The sequence below is a fragment of the Rutidosis leptorrhynchoides genome, chromosome 1, assembly GCF_046630445.1.
Source record: "Rutidosis leptorrhynchoides isolate AG116_Rl617_1_P2 chromosome 1, CSIRO_AGI_Rlap_v1, whole genome shotgun sequence".
Classification (NCBI taxonomy): Eukaryota; Viridiplantae; Streptophyta; class Magnoliopsida; order Asterales; family Asteraceae; genus Rutidosis; species Rutidosis leptorrhynchoides.
In genome coordinates, this window is record NC_092333.1 from 102,656,073 (window position 1) to 102,673,882 (window position 17,810).

The following is a 17,810-nucleotide window of genomic DNA, read 5'->3' on the forward strand; positions in this document are numbered from 1 at the left end:
AAGATACAATCGTTTACTAGCTCATGATGTTCCACATCAATCAATCAATAGTTCAATACCTATAACAACTCAAATCTTATAAACTTAGCTACGTTTGATCAATTTCAGATAGTAGCTCTTAATACTTTCTTTAGTTAACGCAAAAATACACTTGTAACGTTAAATTTTGAAAATCAACATACAATTTAAATTATGATTTTTGTTTCGACAATCCAATTCCCAAGCCTATATAATTAGCTACTTCATAAATAATTCTAGCTTTCATAATTCAATTATACATCAGATACGCCTACTATCTGCAAATTACACATGAAATAGTTAACATTTCAACAAAATGATAATCTAACTATTCAGCACATACTTATACAACACGCAATTCAGATTAACAACAACAGTGTTAATCTGGAAGATTCCAGAAGCAATAGCTTGAGTCGGATCTTGATCGCGTGATTATTGCTTTGTTTGATCTGTTTATTGTTATGTCAGGACTCAGGATAACTTGTGATCGTATGATTCTTGTTTGGACTCGTAATTCTTAAAACCCTTTCATTTTAACTTGAGGCTCGGACTTAAAACATCTTACAAGAAACAATTATGTTTGGACTCGTAACTTGTGGTATGAATTATGTTTTTTCATGTCATCGTAACCGTAAACTAGACAACAAAATTAAATCAATTTAGTCAATAAATAAAAACAAATAATTTGAATTTGTGTTATATTGACTAAATTTGAACACGTTCCAATAATTTGGCCAATTTGTTAGGTAGCCCATCTCCATCATCCAAAGACCAATTGGCTAGTAAATTAATCACTTGATAGTATAACAACCACACAATAATGAACTTATAATTGCTTGGAAACTAGCTGAAAATTTCATTTTGTCGGTTATATAACTTCAAGAGCAACATAAACAATATTCTTCCCAAAACCAATATTCTTGATCTTCTTCCCCTGACTAAAACCAAACCATGGGTTCAGAAGACATATACGGATATGTCCAAGTTTTAAAAGACCTAGAATCTTACAATAACGTTTCAACAGATTCAATATCCTCCTTATGGCGTTACGCGTTGTTAGTATATCAATCAGATCAACAAAACAGGTATAGCAAACCTATGCCATGGATTGGGATCTATATCGCGTTAGCTTCTTTGGTTTGTGTTTTTGCTATGGTATTTGATTTGTTACATGGTTTGCAAAACAGAAAACTATGGTTTCCATGTAAATATTTCACTTTAAATGCTGCTTCTCTCACCGTATTAGCTGTTGTAGTAAAACTACCTATGGATCTAAACAATATTATGCCTGGTAACGTGGATCAAGCTGCAAAGCAAGAAAGTATGGCGTTTATGTGCACGATGATGGCTAACTTATTGCCTTCATTAGCAACTATGGAAACCAAAGAACTTGTATCAAACATCATAGCCTTGTCTGTTTTAGTAATCACTTTGGTTGTGAATGTTTGCATTCAAATAAATACCGGCGTTTTTTCCTACTCAAGTGGTAATTTGTTCTCTGAAATCGCTTCCAAAATTAACGCCGAACGATCGTCTGAATTAATTGTAGATAAAAGTGATAGCAGCGTTACAGAAATAATTTATGTAGTTACCTTACTCATACTACTGATAATACATATATGTTCGTCTTTGGCGATTTTAAAGTCCAAACAGATAATTGAATCGAAATACCAAGTAGGTCATGAAACATGTTTGAAGGAATTAAATCACGTGCTGCAACTGCAACCACCAAATGTTGAGAAGCTAAAACAACACGTGAGAAATTACTGGATTATGGCGGGAACTGGAAGCCCCCAATTCGTGACAGCTTGCTTCGCTACAACGTTTGCTTCCGGGGTAATTTCGGTTATAAACTTATTCTTTCAGATTCTAACTATGATTTGGGTTAGTCAAACTATAATGGAATATAAGTCAGATTATAAATGGTCGATGTTAGTTATTCTTGTTATACAATTTATCGGGGTTGTAGTGGGTACTATTGCCCCGGTTTTTAGATGTTTTTCGGCCTTGAGCTTTAAGTTGTCGACGAAATGGGTTTGGAGCCATATGAAGGTGTTTAAAGTGGAGGGATTTTGGACTAAAAAGTTAACAGAGTGGAAACATAGTAGTATGATATTTGCGTTACGTAGCCGAAAGTTTAAGGTTGTTGTTCATAATATAAAAACCCTAATTCTGAGCATTTGTATAGGGTTTCAGATCGTTGTTGTGGTAGCATGCAAGATAATTGGGTTGGTCCCAATTTTCTTTGTAATTTGCGTTTGGTACTGTATTCTTTCATGGAACTGGTTGCAATTCATTGTAAGTGACTCGAGTATTACGATGGCGCAAAGGCCCGAACAAGTAGAAAATTATGAAGATCTTAGTTGTTATGTGTTGCAACTTCAAGACGATTTAGAGTTTGCGGAGAAAACAATAAAAGGCCTTACAAAATCTGTAAATACTCTGTTCCAAAAGGCTGAAAAGCGACAACCTATCAATCTAATGAAGCTTCTAGAAAAATCGAGAAGTTTTGAAGGAATTATAAAGTTTGACAATCATCTCGTTCCGCCATTATTTGTTAACGAAGAATATATTAATAGTTGGAGCTTGTCGTTGGTAACCTTAACAACCATTGCCATCGCTCTTCCAAACATCCAAAACGACATAGTTAATAAATTTTTGATTGGTGTGAGTGAAGGTCTTTCATATGTCACACTTGTTGAAGAGACTCTCAATAATACAAATGACTACGTTAATCTTCAAAAAGCCGCTAAGACATTGTGGCTAGAAGTGGAAGTCTACAATGAATGGTTAGGAAACAAGGTCCGAAAACTTGTGTCTCAAGAATCGTCAGCAGGGCAAACATTGCTAGTGCTTAAGAATGCAGCTAAAAACATGGTGGAAAGTATAAATGTTGGAACCAAAATTCATAATTCGAGCTACGAGGCTATTTGTGCCAATTCAATGTACCATATAAGTGAATCGATTTTGCTTTCGTACAATACGAACATTGAGGAGGTTAGCCAAGAGGAACTGTTTACGGAATTATCGTCAATGATTTCAGACATATTGGCTGCTTGTCTAACCAACTTGCCACAAGTTATAGCAATGAAATGCCACACAAATGCCATAGAGAACAGGGAGACAAGTGTCCATGTTGCGGCCCAGCTGCTCGGTGAGACTAGGCAGATCATATGTTCCCTTCAAGATCGTGACGCTCCAAACTTGAATATAAATGAATTGGCGTTTGTTGAGAATTGGCGTACATATTTCAGACATCCATTTCCCTGATGTTCTTTAAGTGAGCTAACTATTTATGCTCTTTGGCCTAGAAAGCATCATTTTTATATATGTTTTTTGTTGTTATATTTAAACATCGATACTAGTGTAGATTTGCAGAATCAAGCTAAAGAGTATCATTTCTTGGGCATAACCAACACCTCTTATGTAACTTTCCTTTATTTCAGACTCGATTAACAAAATATGATTTTTTTGTAACCGTAGAAAAGTTTATGTATGGTTGATGATATATTCAAACTAATTTGTGTCCAGTCTTTTGGACTAAATTCGTGGAAGATAGAGGCTATAAGACCACTCCCAACCGGAGCTTCATTGGGGTGTCTTTTTACAACAAAAAACGACGTGATAAGAACACTAATGTCATCCTCGTCCCTTTCAAGCCTATATGCTGAGTTTGTCTTTATAGAAAAGAATGAAGACGGAATTTCAGGTCCCATTTGAATTATTTAATTAGTTTTTGGTGGTCCATACTTCAAAACTCGATGGGTTCTATTTCATAAATATTATTATTATTATTATTGTATGGTAATTGATAATATAGAATGAGTGGGTCCCAGTGAATATGAAGAAGTATTTTATGGTTGGTAATGTTCAGTCTTTTTTGTTCTTTTTACAGAAATGTAGAGGTGACGCTGATGTGGAATTGAGTCTTTTTAAAGAAGCATGTCATAGTTGAGAGTGGTCGAATATAGGGTCTGTCATAAATTTACATATATGATCCAAAGTGAATGGCACTCTCCGTGTAGCATCCATCCATATTCAAATAATAAAAAGAATAAAAATTACACTATTTTTAGTTTGTTATATAAAATTAATATCCTCAAACATTTTTGTCATGTGAACTATTGCTTAAAAATTTTATATATATATATATATATATATATATATATATATATATATATATATATATATATATATATATACTATGAATTACATTATACGGAGTATTTATTTTCATTTACTATATATATTGTTTATATTAAAATTTTTAGTATTTTATATTTTATCAGTATTTTAATATTATAATAATACGTAAAATAAAGTTAAACATAAAACTTAAACGCAAAAACGTAAAAACATCTGCGTTGTTACGTGAACGCAAAAATGTAAACGTAAAACGTAAAAGTTAAAAACGTAAACATAAAAATCAAAAAAACTAAACGTAAACAGAAAACGAAAAGCGACAACGAAAACGTAAACGTAAACGCAAAAAGTAAAAACGTAAATATAAACGTAAAAAATAAAAAAAAACATAAAATGAAAAACGAAAAAGTAAAAACGTAAACGTAAACGCAACACGTATACTTTTTTTAATATTCTTAATATTATTTTTATTAATTAATATTATTTAAATTTACATTGTAATTATGAGGTTATCATTACCTTATTATATATAATAATTTAAATTTAATTAATTCTTTTCATATTGTGTAATTATTAATTCATTTCTACTTATAACCTATAAAATTATAAGTTTTTATTCAAAAAAGTGAAAGCTTGGTCTAAGTACATAAAATCATTAATTTTTTATAGTGTTAGGAAGAGGGGATCGCTGGACGTTGGGAGATATAAATTTGAGAGAAAAACAACTCTATTACTCACAAGAATAGATTTACAGAGTATTACAAAACTCTTACAAAAAAAAACTCTCAAGCTCACACACACTCTCTAGGTTGTGATTACACTTCTCTGAATGATTTGGGATGATTTACAATTGAGGTTTGCACCTCTATTTATAGTAAAAATTCTATGGCGGTGGAAGGGTGTGAACGGAGATGGTGGGCGGCCGTCATCGTGTTCATCTTTGCTTCTTCTACATGGTGTTCAAAGAAGGCTACTTTGAACATCTAGAAGGTGAGCTTCTAGATTGTAGGCTGGAAACTTTCAATTCTCCCCCTCCAGCCGAATCCACGAACATTCCAGTTATGTCTCTGCATAACTCCAACTTCTCTCGAGTCACCACCTTTGTTAACATATCCGCAGGATTCTCCTTTGTATGGATCTTCACTAGTCTCAACAGTTGTCGATTAATTACCTCGCGTATCTAATGATAGCGAATATCAATATGTTTTGTACGGGAATGGTACATGGAGTTCTTGCTCAAATCTAGAGCACTCTGACTGTCACAATGTACCTTGTACTCCTTTTGCTTGATTCCAAATTCTTGGAGATAACGCTTTAACCACAACATTTCTTTTCCAGCTTCTGCGGCAGCAATATACTCTGCTTCAGTTGTGGATAATGCAACACACCTCTGTAGTCTTGACTGCCATGAAACAGCTCCCCCTGCAAAAGTGTAAATGAATCCTGAAGTAGATTTCCTACTATCAGGATCTCCGGCCATATCCGCATCTGTATAGCCTTCCAAGATTGGATCAGCTCCCCCGTAACAAAGACATAGATTCTTTGTACCTTTAAGATATCTGAGAATCCATTTTACTGCATCCCAATGCTCTTTCCCGGGATTCGAGAGAAAACGACTCACCGTTCCCACTGCATGAGCAATATCGGGCCTTGTACACACCATCGCATACATCAAAATTCCAACTGCTGAAGAATATGGTACTGACGACATCTCCCCGATCTCTTCCTTGGATGAGGGACAAGAACTCTTGTTTAACTTGAAATGGTTAGCTAATGGAATGCTAACAGGTTTGGCATTGTTCATATTGAAACGTGAAAGCACTCGTTCAATATACTTTGAAAGGATCCGAAACTAATCATCCGGACGATGTCCATATTGATTACAAACGAATTACAACAGTTGATAACATCGCGGGGTACTTGACCTCTATATGATACATTTTACAAACGTTGCATTTATTCTTAAAAGGCAATCTATCTTTACATCGAGAATTGACATATTCACCTAACATTTCATAATAACCAAATGACCTAATCTGTCCATTACTTAACAATAGTCTCTAATGAACTTCAATGACTCGAATGCAACGTCCTTGTATCATGGCTTAAAGGGTCCCAAGTAGTATCCTTAACATGAGCTAATGCACAGCGGAAGACTTAATTCGTACCTGAGAATAACATGCTTTAAAATGTCAACATAAAGTTGGTGAGATATATAGGTTTGATGCTAGCAGTGTTATAACAATGGACCACAAGATTTCATATTCATAAGCGTTTAAATAAAAATATTCTAAGTGGTTGAGCACTTGGTAACCATACTTAACATTTAATCACGTCGCATATTCCCTTTAATATGAAATCTTACTACACCGTACCAAGGTGTAGTCACAAAACGAAGTACTGTGCAACCGTTGAATACTGGTCGTCCAGTCCGGTTGGGGTTGTCAGGCCCGATAGATCTATCAACAGGATTCGCGTTTACAATACCGCTGTAAATAGTAGTTACCAAGCTATAGGGAAGTATGCCAGTGGTACAACTCAACGTAGAATATATTTTTCAGTTACTTGTGTCCATATCGTAAAACATAAAATGCATGTATTCTCATCCCGAAATATTTAAAGTTTAAAAGTGGGACTATATACTCACCTAATGTATTTTGTAGTAAAATACATATAACACCATTGATAACTTATAAGGTTGGCCTTCGATTCACGAACCTATTTTATTATATATATTTACATATTGATCAATATCTATCTAACAATTAAAGTTAATTTACAGTGTATCACAATCCTAATGCTCGAGACTGATATGCAACGGTTAACAAAATAATTTTGACTCAAAATGATTTTCAAAAGTTTATACCTGATTCAATATCGTCATGTTATATTTTTAAATATTTCCACAAAACTTATTATGTAAATAATATAACTTATTTATTGTTAAATAAAAAATATATCAAAATGATAATAATAATAATAATACTAATCAAATAATAATAACAATTTTAAAGACGACGTAAAAATAGAAATATTCACTTTAATAATTTGTACAAAAGTTCAGTTGGCTATAACTTCAAATCCGTCCGTCGAATCCATTTGACATCTAAATGAAAAGTTTATAGTTTTTCGCCACCTTTCCAAAAACGTATATATCATATACCTTTACTTAGCCACAAGCTTAATTAATTCAGATTCTATCTTAAATTATATTTTGACAAAAATAAATACACGAACATGCACAATCCTAAATTCTCGAGTACTAGTCAGGGATACACTAAAAATAAATAAAAGTTAAGTTTAGAGTGCTCACGTATCAATATTGAGATTCAATATTGTAGGAAAGGTTTATAAACGCCACAGGGATAATAAACACAAATTTTACTCACGAGCAAAACCCCCGATCCATACCCATAACTTCCATAGCTATCACCCATAATCTCATAAATTTTGTCCCACTCATGACACCAGTTTTTGGAAACACTTGGGCGGAACCCCGTCATACCATTTTGTGTATAATTAATATTAATAACACTCATAATCTAAAATTGATGTTAATAATAATAATACTAAGATTATCAATCTTAATAATAATATTAATAATTTTTAAAATTTAATAATTAAGATAAATATGGTAAATAATACGTAGTAATATAGATAATTAATAATATTTAGGTGTGAGTGTGTGCAAGTGTTTGATGAAATGATATTCTTATTACGGAGTATATATGGTATCATGAAGACAGAAGTGAAAAAAAAAAAAAAAAAAAAAAAAATAATAATAATAAAATAAATAAAAAATAAAAATGGTTAAGCTCATCTGTAAACTCGTGTTATATTTATAAGTCTGAAATGGGTCCTACGTCCCTGCGACTTGTGGTTGTCCAAAAAAAACCAGCTGTCACCCATTTGATCTCTTGTGCCAACATGAGTATATATATATTATTTTAATATATTTAATTTTATTAATTAATTAAATAATATATTATATTTACCTTAAGAGTAAAAATATAATTTTTACAAAAATCACTTTTACTTTTTCACATGACTAAAGTCCCGGTTCCGGTTTTTCAAATACAGTTTCGTATGCTGAGAAAACGGACCTTTTACGTTTAGTGATTCGTACCTTTATCAAAATTTAACCTTAAATTTATGGAAAACTAACCCACTCAAAATGTAACTTAATCTTTTGAGTGTTGTGGTAATTTACTTGTATAAATCCAAGTCCCGTTGTTTTTCAAAGTATATTTTTAAATCGAAAACGTTTTATTTTAAGTTAAATATTATATTTAAAAAAATATATTTGATGAACACGTTTTATTTAAATATTTATTTTTATTAAAATCACGGACCGTTAACACTTACAATTTGTCAAAAGGTTTCTAGAAAAGTTCCGACTTTTAATTAACGTTAAAATCTTTATTTTTATAAAAACAACTCGTTATCAAATTGACAAAAACATATCCAGATATTTATAAATCTTATTATCTTTTACCCTCGCCGATAAATATAATATTCTTATATCGAAACCTATTATATCTAGTACTTTGTTATCGTTAACTATAAATAAATATATAACATATAAACACATAAACGTTCGTGAATCGTCAGGCTTGGTCAAAAGGGTAACTAATCATCCAGATATAGATTTGAGGCTTTCTAGACTCAACATTAGGGTTTTTGCTTATCGTGTCGGAAACATATAGAGTTTAGGGTTTAAATTTGGTCGGAAATTTCCGGGTCGTTACAGTACCCACCCGTTAAAGAAATTTCGTCCCCAAAATTTGTTAGAGGTCGTCATGGATAACAATAGGAATGCTTTCATGACGAATATGAGGTGATAACGGAGTTTTATCATTATTGATATATATAGATAAAACATTTCGATTATGTGAAGCGTACTAGCGAAGCTATCACAAAAGAGAGTGAAATGAGTAAATATAGAATTGTTGTAACCGATGACGTGATTATGATCGATTTCCGAAATTTAAGGGTTTTAAGGAAAATCTTATGTAATAAGATTTAGTTTTGCGGCAATCAGGATCTTCTTTGATTTAACGCGGCAATCTGTTTTGATTTCTTTGTCGAATATTTCACTATAAATTTTCCTCCTTCCCTTTCTTACTTCCCACACCTTCTATTCTTTTTCTTTAGTTCCTACTTTAAGACATTCGCTAAAATGCTCCATCCCATTCTAATCCTTGTTATATTTCTAACTTTCATATCTTTCATTCTTCTTTTTCATCTATCACCAGAAGAATCTATTCTCTTTTATCCTTTCCTTGGAATTATAATGTTTTTAATTCTCCCGTGCCTTTACGTTGCAATACGTATTGATATGCACGGTTTGTAGTTTCAGGGTTGTTGTTAGGTTTTATATCTTCCCTTATATTTCGATGTTCCTACTCCTGTCCCTTAAAATCATTGTCATCCACAGTTAATGCACTCTCTTATTTGCTGTGGTTTATGTTCCTATTTCTATTCTGAGGTTTTGTCCCTTCGTTTCTTCTTCCCGTCCTCGAACCAAGCGAGTAATGGTTCAGAGTTCGTATGTATAAAATTTGGAATGAACATAGCTAATGTTATCAGAAAGAAATGGTAATGGCACGATTTTGATTGATCAAATTACCAGGATATTTCGGGAAATTAGAACTATCAGGGTGATAAGTTCTAATATGTTTGGAGATTGGATAGAATGTAAGAGCCGTGTAACATGGCACATGATGATGGTACTGTGAATCATCACGTTCCATTAGAAACTTAACATGAGTTACTGTAATATAATGAAGTTGATCAAGTTTCATTATATTATACTAATTCATATATCAGTTCCCAACACTACTTCAAAACATTCATATTTTAAACTCGGAGGTTTCAGAATTTAGAAACTAACACAGTTTCTTTTTATAACGCAGATATTATGGAGAGATACATGATCGCAGATAGGAATATTTGTGAAAATACCTCCAGAGATATGGAGGTTATGTATAACGGAAGATATGAAGATATCTTATAATATCTAAGATAAGATGATGATGAAGAATATCATCTTGAAAGGTTTAGAATAAGGAGTGGGGTTCTTACTAATAGTTTCAGCTGGTACTGAATCATTTGGATTCTTTGAAAGTAGATTCAGTTCTTGAGATTTATCTACATCCTCCTTCATACTTTGCTCAATCCGTTTTTCAGTTCCAACCCTCTTCTTTTTCTGAGCTTTACCAACACACTGTACTTCATCATCAAACTTTTGACTGTTATAGTCGTTTACAGTTTTTGCTGCTTTATTAGCATTTCAAGAACTACTTCATAGTTCAAGACGTTTTTCAGAAACTTCACATTCGATGTATGAAATTCTTAGAGATAGATGTTTTAGGTACGACGGGAAAAATTTTGCGAGATTTTCAAAATACTGATTGTGGATTCTTCCGAATAGATAACAAACTGCTGGGACATCTGATGATGATTTTGTGGAATATAAAAGGTTTTTCGATAATGACAGCGAAAGGACAAGGTATAAATATCTAGGTTATAGTAGGAGTAGTTTCACTGAGAAGTCGAAGTGGAGCTGTGACAAAATTAGCTTCTTGAAAAGGAATTGTAGGGTTGTTTTTGCTAATAAATGGCAAAGGATTCAACACGGTATGTGTTAAACTATGAATTTGGATTCGAGAGTTTTTCAGGTGCGTAAATCTTTCTTCCGTAGATGAAGTGCGGTGGGTTCAACTTCTCGATCGAGGTGTTTTCAAGAATCATGAAAAGTTGTGAATGCGAATTGTAATTGTCAAGATTCGAATGAGGTTTAGGATGAAATCAAGTGGCAAACTTGAAGAATTGTTTAGTTTCATATATGATAATCGATATTTTAATTCATTTTAATTGTCCAAAGTTAGCAGTTCAATAGTCCGAATGTCCAATGGTTCAATAGATTCACATATAAGTTAGATATATATAATATTCGAATTAAATAATACGTATCGTAACCCGTGTACCGGTCTCGGTGTCGACCACAACTCAAAGTATATATATATTTTGGAATCAACTCCGACCCTGTATAGCCAACTCCCTCCTTCACATATAGAGTGTCTATGGTTGTTCCGAAATATATATATAGATGGGTCAATATGATAAGTCGAAACCTTGTATACGTGTCCCGTTATTTAAATGCGTAAATTAAATAAATAAATATCATGACCCATGCACCGTGTTGTCTCAGAATTAATCCGACGTATTGCGTACATGTGTCCCGACTTAAAATTGCATAAAAATAAATAACAGAAATTAAATGACGATAAATAAAAGTGCGAGAATGTAAATTGCGATAAATTAAATGTTAATTAGTTAGCTGGGAACAGTTAGCCGGAACAGTTAGCGTGAAATCCTATCACAATTTCAATTAATTAAATCGTTTGTTTCTAACACTTTTTATTTTTGTCCAATGTTTTCTTCGTTTTGCCACTTGTTGGATTCTGATGGTTCAAAATCCAAATATGAAATTTGAATAGAAATGGTTATTCTGTGGTGAACGGATACGTATATCGGTAGTTGTAAGTAGGATAGTAAATGATCATTGAATCAGATTCGAAGAATGTACAGTGTAACTTATTAATGTGAATTCTAAATATTCCTCGGGTATTACCCACCCGTTAAAATATTTTCATCATTAACAGTTTGTACGAAAGAATTTTTAATTACAATCTTTATGAAAATATACTTGCGTATATATTTTCATCGGATGTAATCATGGATTTAATGAGTCAAGAAGATATTAAACTCATTTGATTTATCGTTAATACTAGATTACATAATTTCTGAAACTTTAGAAATTACATAATCGTCTTGTTGAACAAAAATAAACGAGGTAAAACGATACGTAGGCGAAGATAATTGATGTAGAACGATATGTAGAACGAAGATCATATTCGAAGTATATATGGTATTATTGAGGCGTGTGATGTTGGTATCCGAGGTACGGATTGTGATGTTGAGAGTTACGGCGCGGTTATGGTTTAGGGATGATAAGAGTATTGTCGACGTCGATGAGGGTGGTACTGATTATGCTGCTGGTGCTGCTGCTGGTGTTCGTAGCCTTCGCACCAGTTTCTCTAAGGCCGTCACACGAGCGCGTAGTTTGTTAACTTCTTCTAATACTACAGGATAATTGACGATTGAAGCGAGCGATTGAATAGAATTCGAAATATGGGATAGTATGTGATCGTGTTGAGATACTCGGAAAAAGGAAGAGAAGATGGTTTCTCGAACAGGTTCGTCGGTAAGTGTTTCAGGTTTATCGCCAAAAGGATAATTTAGTGGATGGAAATGTTCCTCGATGTGAAATGATTTTCGGATGTCGTATAATATTCTAACTATATAGAATATCTATATATATTACCAAAGATTTCATAGACTTCAAAGGAATTTACGGCATATGTCAGGCAAATCTAGGATGCGCTAAGATATGAATTTTTGTCTATACACTATCGATGCACTAAATGTAGTAAGACGTGTCTAGACTAAAGAATGATAAGCAGGAAATTTTCTAAGGATGATAAGCAGATGATTTCCGACTAAAAATGATAAGCAAAACTTTTTAATAGGCAGACACGGTCAAAGTCCAGACTCACTAATGTATCCTAACAACTACCAGTTAGACACACTAATGGGTAACCTGGTTCGCTAAGACCATCGCTCTGATACCAACTGAAAGGATCCGAAACTAATCATCCGGACGATGTCCATATTGATTACAAACGAATTACAACAGTTGATAACATCGCGGGGTACTTGACCTCTATATGATACATTTTACAAACGTTGCATTTATTCTTAAAAGGCAATCTATCTTTACATCGAGAATTGACATATTCACCTAACATTTCATAATAACCAAATGACCTAATCTGTCCATTACTTAACAATAGTCTCTAATGAACTTCAATGACTCGAATGCAACGTCCTTGTATCATGGCTTAAAGGGTCCCAAGTAGTATCCTTAACATGAGCTAATGCACAGCGGAAGACTTAATTCGTACCTGAGAATAACATGCTTTAAAATGTCAACATAAAGTTGGTGAGATATATAGGTTTGATGCTAGCAGTGTTATAACAATGGACCACAAGATTTCATATTCATAAGCGTTTAAATAAAAATATTCTAAGTGGTTGAGCACTTGGTAACCATACTTAACATTTAATCACGTCGCATATTCCCTTTAATATGAAATCTTACTACACCGTACCAAGGTGTAGTCACAAAACGAAGTACTGTGCAACCGTTGAATACTGGTCGTCCAGTCCGGTTGGGGTTGTCAGGCCCGATAGATCTATCAACAGGATTCGCGTTTACAATACCGCTGTAAATAGTAGTTACCAAGCTATAGGGAAGTATGCCAGTGGTACAACTCAACGTAGAATATATTTTTCAGTTACTTGTGTCCATATCGTAAAACATAAAATGCATGTATTCTCATCCCGAAATATTTAAAGTTTAAAAGTGGGACTATATACTCACCTAATGTATTTTGTAGTAAAATACATATAACACCATTGATAACTTATAAGGTTGGCCTTCGATTCACGAACCTATTTTATTATATATATTTACATATTGATCAATATCTATCTAACAATTAAAGTTAATTTACAGTGTATCACAATCCTAATGCTCGAGACTGATATGCAACGGTTAACAAAATAATTTTGACTCAAAATGATTTTCAAAAGTTTATACCTGATTCAATATCGTCATGTTATATTTTTAAATATTTCCACAAAACTTATTATGTAAATAATATAACTTATTTATTGTTAAATAAAAAATATATCAAAATGATAATAATAATAATAATACTAATCAAATAATAATAACAATTTTAAAGACGACGTAAAAATAGAAATATTCACTTTAATAATTTGTACAAAAGTTCAGTTGGCTATAACTTCAAATCCGTCCGTCGAATCCATTTGACATCTAAATGAAAAGTTTATAGTTTTTCGCCACCTTTCCAAAAACGTATATATCATATACCTTTACTTAGCCACAAGCTTAATTAATTCAGATTCTATCTTAAATTATATTTTGACAAAAATAAATACACGAACATGCACAATCCTAAATTCTCGAGTACTAGTCAGGGATACACTAAAAATAAATAAAAGTTAAGTTTAGAGTGCTCACGTATCAATATTGAGATTCAATATTGTAGGAAAGGTTTATAAACGCCACAGGGATAATAAACACAAATTTTACTCACGAGCAAAACCCCCGATCCATACCCATAACTTCCATAGCTATCACCCATAATCTCATAAATTTTGTCCCACTCATGACACCAGTTTTTGGAAACACTTGGGCGGAACCCCGTCATACCATTTTGTGTATAATTAATATTAATAACACTCATAATCTAAAATTGATGTTAATAATAATAATACTAAGATTATCAATCTTAATAATAATATTAATAATTTTTAAAATTTAATAATTAAGATAAATATGGTAAATAATACGTAGTAATATAGATAATTAATAATATTTAGGTGTGAGTGTGTGCAAGTGTTTGATGAAATGATATTCTTATTACGGAGTATATATGGTATCATGAAGACAGAAGTGAAAACAAAAAAAAAAAAAAAAATAAAAATAAAAAAAAAATAAAAAATAAAAATGGTTAAGCTCATCTGTAAACTCGTGTTATATTTATAAGTCTGAAATGGGTCCTACGTCCCTGCGACTTGTGGTTGTCCAAAAAAAACCAGCTGTCACCCATTTGATCTCTTGTGCCAACATGAGTATATATATATTATTTTAATATATTTAATTTTATTAATTAATTAAATAATATATTATATTTACCTTAAGAGTAAAAATATAATTTTTACAAAAATCACTTTTACTTTTTCACATGACTAAAGTCCCGGTTCCGGTTTTTCAAATACAGTTTCGTATGCTGAGAAAACGGACCTTTTACGTTTAGTGATTCGTACCTTTATCAAAATTTAACCTTAAATTTATGGAAAACTAACCCACTCAAAATGTAACTTAATCTTTTGAGTGTTGTGGTAATTTACTTGTATAAATCCAAGTCCCGTTGTTTTTCAAAGTATATTTTTAAATCGAAAACGTTTTATTTTAAGTTAAATATTATATTTAAAAAAATATATTTGATGAACACGTTTTATTTAAATATTTATTTTTATTAAAATCACGGACCGTTAACACTTACAATTTGTCAAAAGGTTTCTAGAAAAGTTCCGACTTTTAATTAACGTTAAAATCTTTATTTTTATAAAAACAACTCGTTATCAAATTGACAAAAACATATCCAGATATTTATAAATCTTATTATCTTTTACCCTCGCCGATAAATATAATATTCTTATATCGAAACCTATTATATCTAGTACTTTGTTATCATTAACTATAAATAAATATATAACATATAAACACATAAACGTTCGTGAATCGTCAGGCTTGGTCAAAAGGGTAACTAATCATCCAGATATAGATTTGAGGCTTTCTAGACTCAACATTAGGGTTTTTGCTTATCGTGTCGGAAACATATAGAGTTTAGGGTTTAAATTTGGTCGGAAATTTCCGGGTCGTTACATACTTCTCCTGAGATAGCCATAACCTTTTATTCTTCCTATCTCGGGTTATCTGCATTTCCAAAATCTGTTGAGCCTGTCCTAAGTCTTTCATGTCAAAAGACTTAGAGAGTTCCTTCTTCAGCTGGTTGATCTTCGTTACGTCTTTCCCTACGATCAAAATATCGTCTACATAAAGTAGAAGAGCAACGAAATCTCCTTCAGAAAACTTCTGAATGTAGACACACTCATCTGCTGCAGTTTTCTTGTACCCGTGACTCACCATGCACGAGTCAAACTTCTTGTACCACTGCCTAGGTGCCTGCTTTAAACCGTACAAACTTTTCTTCAGCTTGCATACGAGGTTATCTCCTGAAACCTCAAAACCTTCTGGCTGCTCCATGTAAATTTCTTCATGTAAATCTCCATGAAGAAAAGCTGTCTTTACATCCATCTGTTCAAGCTCCAAGTTCATACTTGCGACCAATCCAAGTATGACTCTAATTGAAGTCATCTTGACTACTGGTGAAAATATCTCGTCAAAATCAATCCCTTTCTTCTGTTGGAATCCTTTGACTACAAGTCGTGCTTTGTATTTCACCACTTTTCCACTACCATCCTTTTTCAGCTTGAACACCCATTTATTTTTCAGTGCCTTCTTCCCGCGTGGAAGTTCTACAATCTCATAAGTTTGATTTTTCTGCAGAGAATCCATCTCATCCTGCATTGCGAGCAACCATTTTTCTTTATTCTTATGAGTTAATGCTTCATGAAAACTCTCCGATTCTCCATCTTCAGTAAGTAGAAGGTACTCGGATTCTGGATATCTACTCGATGGAATCCGACCTCGTTCAGATCTACAAACTTCTGGAACATTCTGAGGACATCCACCATCATCTTGACCTTGTGATGGTGCTGGAACGTCTGGCAGATGGGGTTGTGGCTCCCCCTGCTCAGCACCGTCATTTTCCTCATTATCTTCTACTTCTGGCATTTCTTCTTGCATTGAAAATTCATTTCTCATGAATGATTCCGTTGTTGCCTCTGGCACCTGAGCAGCAACATTTGACTTCTGAGATATTGTGGGCTTTTCAATATCTTCTATTGTCTGGCTTTCATGGAACATCACGTCCCTACTTCTGATCACCTTTTTCTCCTTTGGATCCCATAATCTGTATCCAAATTCTTCATCTCCATAGCCTATGAATATGCATGGAGTGGTCCTTGCATCCAGCTTCTGCCTGAGCTCCTTGGATACATGTGCGTATGCCAAACATCCAAATACTCTTAAGTGAGAGTATGATGGATCCTTTCCAGACCAAAGTTTCTCCGGAACTTCAAAATTCAGTGGTACTGATGGAGATCGGTTGATCAAATAACAAGCGGCTCTGACTGCTTCTCCCCAGAATGGCTTTGGTAGCTTAGCCATACTGAGCATGCTCCGAACACGTTCCATGATTGTTCGGTTCATTCTTTCTGCTATACCATTATGTTGAGGGGTACGTGGGACCGTCTTCTCATGTCGGATGCCATTTGATCTGCAATAGGCATTGAACTGCCTGGAAGAGTATTCACCGTCGTTGTCGGATCGAAGACACTTTAACTTCTTTCCTGTCTCACGTTCTACCATGACATGGAACTGTTTGAAGTAATCGAACACCTGGTCCTTCGTCCGTAAGAAATATACCCACACCTTTCGAGAAGTATCATCGATAAACGTCAGAAAGTATCGATTGCCGCCAATTGATTCAACCTCCAAGGGACCGCAAACATCAGAGTGTACCAGACTGAGTAACTCTGATTTTTTCGTTGAAGAGGAATTAAACGAGACTCTATGCTGCTTACCAAACAGACAATGATTGCAAGGATCTAGTGCAGCATCCTTGTCTACATTGATAAACTCCTTCTTTATTAGGGTAGACAACCCTTTCTCACTCATGTGACCGAGTCTCTGGTGCCATAAATTTTGTGAAGCCTCCTTTTCTGCAACATTAATACTGTCTGTGCAGATCTTCACATGAGTCTTGTACAGTGTGCCACAAATGTGTCCCCGAGCGAATATCATA

The 17,810-nt window shown here is 33.4% G+C and overlaps 1 protein-coding gene across 1 annotated transcript; it reads left to right on the top strand.

Moving 5' to 3' along the window:
• Positions 1 to 969: 969 nt before the first annotated feature.
• LOC139887799 (uncharacterized) lies at positions 970 to 3,288 on the top strand. The gene has a single exon (XM_071870857.1). It carries the CDS (start codon positions 970 to 972, stop codon positions 3,286 to 3,288), a length of 2,319 nt encoding a protein of 772 aa, XP_071726958.1.
• The last annotated feature ends 14,522 nt before the right edge of the window (positions 3,289 to 17,810 follow it).